The 10,742-nt window shown below is 34.9% G+C and overlaps 1 protein-coding gene across 4 annotated transcripts; it reads right to left on the bottom strand.

Annotated features, from left to right (window-relative positions):
• Positions 1–237: 237 nt before the first annotated feature.
• LOC107010755 lies at positions 238–5,554 on the bottom strand. 4 transcript variants are annotated; one of them, XM_015210263.2, is made up of 5 exons: positions 5,429–5,554; positions 4,051–4,235; positions 2,868–3,689; positions 391–2,158; positions 267–305 (listed from the first exon to the last, which is right to left on the bottom strand). In XM_015210263.2, the coding sequence occupies exons 2-4, from the start codon at positions 4,051–4,053 to the stop codon at positions 395–397; spliced, it is 2,589 nt and encodes an 862-aa protein (XP_015065749.1). In that variant the 5' UTR covers positions 4,054–4,235; positions 5,429–5,554; the 3' UTR covers positions 267–305; positions 391–394. The 4 variants fall into 4 exon arrangements, with proteins under 4 accessions (XP_015065556.1, XP_015065614.1, XP_015065749.1 ...); XM_015210184.2 differs by having other exon boundaries at positions 267–319; XM_015210070.2 differs by having other exon boundaries at positions 238–2,158.
• Between the last annotated feature and the right edge of the window lie 5,188 nt (positions 5,555–10,742).

The following is a 10,742-nucleotide window of genomic DNA, read 5'->3' on the forward strand; positions in this document are numbered from 1 at the left end:
AGGCGGGGGGGAGGGGGGGAGGGGGAAGTTCTAATGGCCTATGGACTGAATATAAGATATCTACAGTATCTCAACTAAAGAGACAACACTAACCACATGATCACTAGTTCTAAAACAACGGTTTTGCTGAGAATAACCTTTGCTCCTTCCTGCAACTGCAATCAAATGAATGAAGAACCTCTTCTTTTGAATCTGAACAACAATATTTCTCTCCCTTGTGCTATTATTCAGTATCCACAATTCCTCGGCTGCATGTACATTTTTTATGGTGACCTTTTTTTTTTTTATCTTTTACTGGTGAAATCCTGCATTTCAGAGACTGTTAACAGACATCAGCGAGAGCACAGATATGAGTAACAAGACACTGAAGCAGTTGTTAAATCATCTTGCCTATTTATGGACCTGCGACTGTCACTCCACTCTCCCCAGGTGGATGCTGATTTTTCCCAAACATGTTGTTATCACCTCCCATAGACACATCACCTTTATCTTCTTCCATTTGAGCAACCCCTGTGCTATTGCTTAAGTCAGTAACCCTCGTACCGCTAGGAGTTTGTCGCGAACTCCTGGATGTCAACTTCCTTTTTGAACCCCCTTCTCTACTCTTTGGCCGTGTATTCACAGTCAAGAAACCATTTGCCACAGCTTCAATTACTCTTGTGGTTGGAGGCCGACTTCTAGTGCTATGCCTACGTGAGTTCAAGCTAGGTTGCTGTGGTTCCATTTTAGCACTATCTGTCACTGTCTTCAACTCACCAGAAACATCAGTACTTTTCATGGTACCACTTTGGTCTTCTGTCAATGCTGGCACCAGAACTTCATATTCTGAATCAGGGGGGACTTGAGGTTCATTGAGGTCAATCATTGTCCTAGTTTTAGGTTCTGCAACAGGAAGCTTCAAGACATGACCATCAGGAGAAGCACATTCGGCACTTTGAGAAGGACTGCTCTTTGATGAGTTGCTTGATGACACTTTATCCTCAGACAAAGCTATCGGAATGCTGTTCGGCGATAGGTCATTGCTGCTAGAGGTGTGGCGCATCTCTTGTTCCTTTACTGGAACCATATCACTTCCACGGCTACAAGCCGTTAGTCTCCTACGCCGCTTGCCAATGGGAGCTACAAAGTCCGCATTGTTTTCTTTCAATCTCTTAAGCGAGTGAGATTTTACCCCTTTTCTTGGCTGCTTGTCTTCACAAATGTTTTTTGTTTTCTTCAAATCATTCACTGGTATAGTAGAAGAAGTAGGATCAGATATAGGAATATCCTCATTTGAAGCTTCTTGAAACTTCTGGCTTGAAACACTGATTTTGTAACCTTTCCCATCAGAATGCATTTCTCCATTGGAGATAATCCTAGAGGAATTATTATGATTTGCCTCTGTTTCATTAACCACAGAAGTACCAACAGAGTCTGATTCATCAGTAGACTCCTCTTCACTCTCTTCAGCTTTGTTTCCAGAAGACAATTTGTTTGAGATATCCACTGGAAGACCTGTCAACTCTCTCAATTTGAAGGGTTTATCATCAGAGAGGCTTGTATCTACAACCGTAAACTTCATAACATCTGTATATCGATTAGGAGTTCTAGGTTGAAGATAACAAGGGCGTTGTCTTGTTGGAAGATCATCTTGTTCTAACTTTGTTTCATCTGTTTCACCTTCAGCCTTAAACTCTAAAAGAGTAGGATCTGCAGCAACTTTACCCAAGACATCTCTAAAAGAATCGAAATAGTGGTTCCCTTTGACTAATTTCCTAGAGAACTTTTTGATACCAGGCATCAGAAAAACCAAATCATTCTTCGGATTAGCAGCATAATTCAAGTGCTTAGGCTTCTCTGAGAGCCAACCTGTTGCTAATAGACGGGGCCAAACAGCTTCCCAGAATAGATCAGAGGATCGAGCTTTACTAAGTCGGTAATCTCCAGTTAGAAACTTAATCACTTCTTCAGTTGTAAGAGAGGAGCACGCTTTGCCAACTGGAACTTCTGAGCGTACAGCATGATTGGACCTTGAAGGTTCCAAGGTCATGCATGTAAGATCATATTTACCTTTGCCAATGCCAACTGCTTCAATGAGCTTGTTTACCCCAATCATAGCCTTTAAAGAGAAGACATACTCTTCCAACAATATCTTTCCTTCCCCAAATGCCTTAGAGACCTGTCAAGCAATCAGATTAATTATAGTATTATAAGATATAAAAATGACAAGCAGAAAGGGTGCACTGCATGAATACCAAATTAGAAATGAAAATTAACCAACCATAGTGTGTTACAAACACTGAAAGCCCAAAAACTTGCCACTGATGTTACTCTTATACTCATCACAAATTATAGAACCTCTTAACTAAAGCCTATCCACATAATCAGACAGAGAGATAATTTGCAATTTACAGATATGGTATGAGGTTCTATTTTAAGCTCAAACAAAATCCATCCTTGTTATACTTTACACTATGAGCAGTACATGTATATGTTCAGTCGATCAAGCAATCTCTAGTTTATTACTGAGAAGAGCAACACTTAATCTTTTCCCTGAGTCTACAATAGATTTTTAGAATAATGCACATTTAGTCCAGATAATTAGAACTCTCTACATACAAAGCTATCAGCTTGCTGATGATAGGATCATCATAGCTTTTCAAAAATTATAAAACCTAAAGTACCAATGTTGGATGGTAAATAAATAAGTAACAGATACCAAATATTCTAGAAAATTAAGCATCTAAATCAACTAGACTGATGAACAACCAGAAAATGTTAAAAAGCCAGTGATAAATCAAAATGACATCTAACCAGGAAGAATTACTAAGCAGGGGGCACAAACATGAGAAAACACTGGGTATGGTGTATATAGCTTGTCTGAATACCTCTGTTAAAGCCTTTTGGTTTTCTTCTGAAATGCAGGGAAGTAGACGAGACATCAGCTCCTGTAGCCTCGATCCAGTGAACATCTTTTGTCCACAAACGCTCCTTCTGCTTCTCACTTTTCGACATTCTGACCATCTACGGTACTCAGGGGATCCATAAAAATCCCCATAATAAAATGACAAGATGTCACCAGTCCTTTTAGTTTCAACAAACCTCTTAACATGAACAAAATTCTTCTCAAAGATGTACAGACCAAGAACTAAACTTGCCTTTTCAGTATCAGTCCAAAAATCTAGGACATTGCCAGGGACTAAACAATATCGCTGGCCTCTTATTTCCTGTAGTTTGTTTTCAGAAGATCGATTTGATGATTCTCCTAGTGTCACCTTACTGGGCAAGATCATGTCTGATGGCTCTTTTTTAATTGTGATATTGCCCGTTTCTGAATGCATGTTGGTTAATCTGGTACTTTCAGGTTCTGAGGGTGCACTATCATTGGCTGCATTTATTGAATCAACCAGATCTTCCAACTTCTCATTTTTCATGCTTCCTACTTCCTGATTGACCCACACTAGTGGTATGGGTAATCCCACCATAAATTTCCAGGAAATATCAGCTCCGATCTCCTGATCAGCTAGCATTTTAGTAAATGAACTGCAGTCCCCCTGCAAAGGTGGAATTTCAACCTGATACTGGTTCCCAATGCGAGGAGGTATCTCTGGCTCTCCAACCACACCACTCATATCAGCAGACTCAAAAGAGAGTGACTGATCCGCAGACACATCATCCGTGTGATGTCCATTCACTTCAAATGAATCCATCTGCAAAAGAAAGCAACCCTCTGTCATGAGATACAACTATAAAAGCAAAAGATAACTCTTGCGAACAGATTAAGTCCAAAGGTTTCTGACGCGATGGAATCAATAATCTACTAAGAATATAAGATAACCAACGGAACAATAAGAATGCTCGAATTAGTTCTTCTAATCGTGAAAAGCAAAAAAGCTGAAGCGGTCAACTTAGTAGGACCCAAAAAAATAATGACAGATTCTGAACCTGTCTTGTTGCTTGTACAAAATATACCCTTTGAGTAAAGCACTCAGATAGTTCAATTTAATAATGCTTGTAACAGTTAGAGTGGTGTGTAAAACAAAAGGGACTTTCAAAAAAAGAACTACTCACCATAGATGGAAATAGAACACGAACACTTCAGGAAGTATTATATACTGAGCAAAGTCCTTCAAGAATTCCTTACACAAATATGCAAAGAGGTACCCAATTCAGAAAATCAATGAGTTTGACTGTCATCTTTCTTCTTCATAGTTTTCTGTTCACATTCTGCTGCCCCTTATCCGTCAATGTATTGCCTAAACATCCAGATAGATTGAAGTATAAGTATAGACCTAACTAAATTGATATAATGTTGATGAATAATCAAGTAAAATTCCATTTAAAGAAGGCAGAGGCAAGACTGATAACCAAACGCAAGATAACTTAAAGAATGCAGTTTAAAAGGAAAAAAACCCAGAATCATCGAAATCATCGAAACCAGAAACAGTGGATCCAGTCATAAATCATCGAAATCATCGAAACTAGAACCAATGGATTCAGTCATAAATCATCGAAACCAAAACCAAGGGATTCATTCATGAATCATCGAAACCAGAACCGATGAATTCAGTCACAAATCATCGAAATCATCGAAACCAAAACCAAGGGATTCCTTCATAGCTCATCGAAACCAGAACCAATGAATTCAGTCATAAATCATCGAAATCATCGAAACCAAAACCAAAGGATTCATTCATAACTCATAGAAAACTTGTGCATTTGAATTAGTAATAAAAAAAATAAAAACACGAACACGGCACTGCAGAACTCAATTTTTCATATAAATAACACCAACGGTAAAAGAATTCTTTCAAAAGAAAAACACATACATAATCAGAAGAAATGAAAGATGTACAGAGTGATATGACTTGTAACATCAAACCCCAGATCCCATTTTTGAACAAAAATCAACTCTAATATTAGTAAAAGACACAAACACTAACCGTTTGCCATAAATCCTCAACACAACAAACCCCAAATTTCAAAACAGAAGAAAACAAACAAGCATTCTTATCAAAACCGCAACTGAGAGAAAGAAACTAGAACAAAAGGACAATGTAGAAAAAGCAAGAATCTTTATCAAGTCACACAACAAGAGCTTACAAATAAATTCCCAATGGCGATCCTTAAATAAAATCAAAACACCATAAACATAACAAAAGTCTAAAACTTGAACAAACCCCACATCCCAAATCTTGTTTAACAAGCAAAACAAGACATCTAAACACCCAGAAAACCATACCCATCCATAACACATAAACAAGTGAGCAAAAAAAACCAAAAAAGGAACGTGTAAGATAAAATGGGTCTACCAGTTATAGATGTAAAACAAATAAAACGTGAACATAAAAAAACAAGAAAACTATTTAAAAGAAAGAAAAAACATACAAACATATTCAAGAACATGATGTGTTAACATGATATAACATATAAAGGTGAAGTTTTTTACCTATAGAGTATGCTTCATGGAGTTGGGGGTGGGTTGAATTCGAAGAAAGAGAGGGGCAAAATAGAGGAAAAATGTGAGACTATTTTGCTGCATAGAGAGAAAAAATAGAGGGGTGGGGGGGGTGGGGGTAGGGGGTTTAAACAAAGGGGCCTTTGATGGCTTAAAAATAATATACTTCTTCTACTGAGGGGGTTTGGTCCATTTAAAGAAAACAATAGATGATAAAACCAACGCGCTGTTTAAAAAGGTTGTACGTACTCGAGACTTATATATGACACCTAATAAATTTTATACATTGATTAATATTTCATTAAAGAAATAATTTTTTTTTTGGGTTTGGAAGAAATTAATATATATTAATTAGTTTAATTAAAAGGAGGAAAAGGAATGTTTGAATTTCCCATTTTTAACTTATATAAATACCTTAATTTTCATCATTTATTATATTTTGAATTTATTTGTATCCTTTTTAGCAAATTATTTGCTAAGTACATTGTACGCATTAAAATCGCGTAAAATATATAGATTTTTTAAATCTATTTTCGACTATTAATTTGAAATTGACTTATGTTATATACATCAGTCAATGTTTATATTAGAGCTTAGTTACTATCAAGAAAATTAACAAAATAATTTGTTTATGAGTCACGACAATAATAAATAATGATTCCAAATTATAAAAAAGAATATAACTAAAATATTTGGTATAAATATAACAGTATATTGACTCTTTTCCTAAAAAAAATATTCTTTTAAAATAACCTTAATGAAAAATTACATTTATTGTATGGAGTATAATCAAAGCGGAATTCATATTTCAAGTTGATATTATTTTTTATTTAGATATCTAAATAAAGACTTATATTACTTAAAAATTTGCAGCAGAGATTGATTGTGTCATTTTGAACTTTTTGCATATTTGACAAATTATTTATTTGTTTTACACGAAAGAAGTACGTGAAGAGTCTAAAATAATAATTTTTTATTTTTGTTATTTAGCAAATTGTTTAGTATTTACTTTTAATTTTGGTTGAGTTTAAAATGTAAAGTAGATACATTGTACGCGTTAAACTCACGCAAAATATTTAGATTTCTTAAATCTATTTTTGACTATTAATTTGAAATTATTTTCAGAGATATATAACAGTCATCGTTTATATTAAAATTTCATTATCATAAAAGAAAAATACAAAATAATTTACTCATAAGTCGTGAACAATAAATAATAATTCCAAAGTAAAAAAAAAGATCATGACTAATATATTTAGTATATCATAAGAGTACATTGACTCTTTCCCGAAAATGAGTTGTTCTTTTTCTTTTTCATACATTCAAAGTTTCACACTTATTTTTCACTTAGAATTTTGATATAACAGTGATAGTTTAATGATTTTATTTAGTTTTTCTCTTATCAAATAATTAGCAAAGGAAAAAATAGCCTTAAAGTACATTACTGTATGAACTACAATCGAGGCAAAATTCAACAACAAATATTTAAAATTGATAAAAATTTTCCTTAGATATCTAAACTATATCACTTAAAAATTTGTAGTAGAGATCAATTTGTGCCATTTTGAAAATTTTCACATATTTGACAAATTATATATTTGTTTTACACAAAAGAAGCACGTGAAGAGTCTAAATTAATAAATTTTTATTTTTTTTATTTAGCAAATTGTTTAGTATTTACTCTTAATTTTGGCGGAGTTTAAAATGTAAAGTAGATACATTGTACGCGTTAAACTCACGCAAAATATTTAAATTTCTTAAATCTATTTTTGACTGTTAATTTAGAATTCGTTTCAGTTATATATAACGGTCAACGTTTATATTAAAACTTCATTACCGTTAAAGAAAAATACAAAATAATTTACTCATAAGTCGTGAACAATAAATAATAGTTCCAAAATATTAAAAATATCATGACTAACATATTTAGTATATCACAAGAGTATATTGACTCTTCCCTGAAAATGAGTTGTTCTTTTTTTTTTTCCATACATTCAAGTTTCACACTTAATTTTCACTTGAATTTTGATATAACAGTGATAGTTTAATAATTTTATTTGTATTTTTTCTCTTATCAAATAATTAGAAAAGGAAAAAATAACCTTAATGGAAAAGTGTTGTAAAGAAAGCTCAGAATATAAGAAGAAAAAGACAAGAAGTATAAGATAGATGAGAGAATTTTTCTTATTCAAGTGTATCATACAATGGTGAATGATATCTCTATTTATAGTGTTGAGATATCATAGTCAAAGGTCACCTTGAAATTTACATAGTTATCATCAAGGTTCATATCACCTTGATATCTTATCACATTGGAAACACTAATACATGAATCCAATTAATTGTTGGATAACTCTAATGGATCATCCACATATACAATGGATTTACAACACTCCCCCTTGGATATCCATAGATTATGTGCCTCGTTAAAACCTTACTAGGAAAAACCCAGTGGGAAAAAGCCTAGTGAAGGAAAAAGAGTACACATATCTCATAATACGCTTTGAATGTTGCCTCGTTAAAAACCTTACCAGGAAAATCCAACTTGGGACAAAACCATAGTTAAGGAAAAGAGTACAACGCGTATTTCGCTCCCCTGATGAAAATTTTACTTGATATCTCGGAGACGGCGCATTCCAATCTTGTATCTCAACTTCTCAAACATTGATGTTGGCAATGCCTTAGTGAATAAATCAGCAAGATTATCACTTGAACGAATTTGTTGAACTTCTATCTCACCATTTTGTTGAAGATCATGCGTGAAAAAGAACTTTGGTGAGATATGCTTTGTCCGGTCTCCTTTGATGTATCCTCCTTTCAATTGAGCTATACATGCAGCATTATCTTCGTACATTGTGGTTGGTATATTCTTTTTCAAAGAAAAACCACACATTTCCTGAATATGATGGGTCATTGATCTCAACCAGACGCACTCTCGACTTGCTTCATGGATGGCTATTATTTCTGCATGATTTGAAGAAGTGGCTACCAACGTTTGCTTCATTGATCGCTAAAATATTGCCGTGTCTCCACATGTAAATAAATAGCATGTTTGTGATCGAGCTTTATGCGGATCAGATAAATACCCTGCATCTGCGTAACCAATCAGTTCTGACTTGGATTCATTGGAATAGAATAAACCCATGTCCATGGTCCCCCGAAGATATCGAAGTATGTGTTTAACACCATTCCAATGTCTTTTTGTTGGGGAGGAACTGAATCTTGCCAGAAGACTTACTGCAAAACAGATATCTAGTCGAGTATTGTTAGCAAGGTACATTAGTGCCCCAATCGCACTAAGGTAAGGAGTTTCATCACCAAGAAGCTCTTCATCATTCTCTTGAGGTCGAAATGGATCTGTATTGATGTCAAGCGATCTTACCACCATTGGAGTACTCAATGGATGTGAGTTATCCATGTAAAAACGCTTTAGTATCTTTTCTGTGTACGTTGATTGATGAACAAGTATTCCATTTGACAAATTCTCAATCTGTAGGCCAAGACAAAATTTTGTCTTGCCGAGATTTTTCATTTTTCATTTCAAATTCTTTTTTCAGACACTCAACAACTTCTAACAGCTCTTTACGAGTGCCAATGATGTTCAAATCATCAACATACACAACTATTATTACAAATTCAGACTCCGACCGTTTAATGAAAATGCAGGGACAAATCGGGTCATTTTTGTACCCTTTCTTTAACAAATATTCACTCAGACGATTGTACCACATCCTTCCTGATTGTTTCAATCCATACAGAGATTTCTGAAGCTTTATTGAACAAGTTTCTCTTGAATCTTTGTATGCTTCAGGCACTTTGAATGCTTCAGGAATTTTCATGAAAATGTTGTGGTCCAATGAGCCATATAGATAGGCTGTGACAACGTCCATTAGACGCATTTCAAGTTTTTCATGAACTGCCAGATTTATGAGATATCTGAAGGTGATTGCATCTACCACTGGAGAATATGTCTCCATATAATCAATGCCAGGTCTTTGAGAAAAACCTTGAGCAACGAGTCGGGCCTTATATCTCATGACTTCACCTTTCTCATTTCTTTTTCGTACAAAAACCCATTTGTACCCCACTGGCTTGATACCTTCAGGTGTTCGGATTATCGGTCCAAAAACTTCACGTTTTTCTAGTGAAGCCAATTCAGCTTGAATTGCATCCTTCCATTTTGGCCAATCATTTCTCTGTCTACATTCGTGAACAGATTTTGGCTCAAAATCTTCATCTTGTTGCATTATTTCAATAGCAACATTATAGGCAAATATGTTGTCAATCACAACATTATTTCGGTTCCACAACTTTCTAGTCTACACATAATTTATTGAAATTTCATTGTTTTCAGAAGTTCGAACCTCCTCATCATCATGTGTTATGACTTGGGTCTCATCTTGAGAAATTTCTTTCAACCCATGATCATCTTGATCATTTATTCCTTTTCTCTTTTGAGGATTTTTATCCTTGGAACCAATTGGTCTACCACGCTTCAAATGTGGTCTAGACTCATTTGCCTTAACAATTTGTCCCGTTAGGATATCAACTCGAGCTGAAGCATTAACAGCTGAAATATGCGATTTAGTAATCCTTGGCAGATTAGTAAATGCATCTGGTAGCTGATTTGCAATGTTCTGTAAATAAATTATTCTTTGAACTTCTTGCTCACATTGGTTTGTTCGAGGATCCAGATAAGATAGAGATGATGAATTCCGATCTATTGCTTTTCCCAACGACTTATGTTCTCCCCCTAATGTTGGGTATACTGATTCATCAAAATGACAATCAGCAAATCTTGCCTTAAATAAATCTCCAGTCATAGGCTCCAAATATTTTATGATTGAAGGAGATTCATACCCAACATATATCCCCAACCTTCTTTGGGGCCCCATCTTTGTGCGTTGTGGTGGAGCAATTGGAACATACACCGCACATCCAAAAACTCTAAGACGGGAAATGTGTGGCTCTTGACCAAAAGTCAATTGTAATGGGGAGAACTCATGATAATTGGTCGGCCTTATGCGCACAAGTGCTGCTGCATGCAAAATAGTATGCCCCCACATAGACACAGATAACTTTGTTCTCATTAGTAATGGTCTAGCTATCAATTACAGACGTTTAATCAATGATTCTGCTAGACCATTTTGAGTGTAAACATGTGCAACTGGATGTTCAACTGTTATACCAGTAGACATACAATAATCATTAAATGCCTGAGATGTAAACTCACCAGCATTATCTAGACGGATTGTCTTTATTGTATAGTCTGGAAATTGTGCTTTCAATCTTATTATTTGAGCCA

The sequence above is a fragment of the Solanum pennellii genome, chromosome 1 (genome assembly GCF_001406875.1).
Source record: "Solanum pennellii chromosome 1, SPENNV200".
Taxonomy (NCBI): domain Eukaryota; kingdom Viridiplantae; phylum Streptophyta; class Magnoliopsida; order Solanales; family Solanaceae; genus Solanum; species Solanum pennellii.

Excerpts from the sequence above, each read along its gene's own strand:
- LOC107010755 (XM_015210070.2), bottom strand. Across the intron at positions 2,159-2,867 it reads ACCAAAAGGCTTTAACAGAG|GTCTCTAAGGCATTTGGGGA; the intron begins GTATTCAGACAA and ends ATTGCTTGACAG.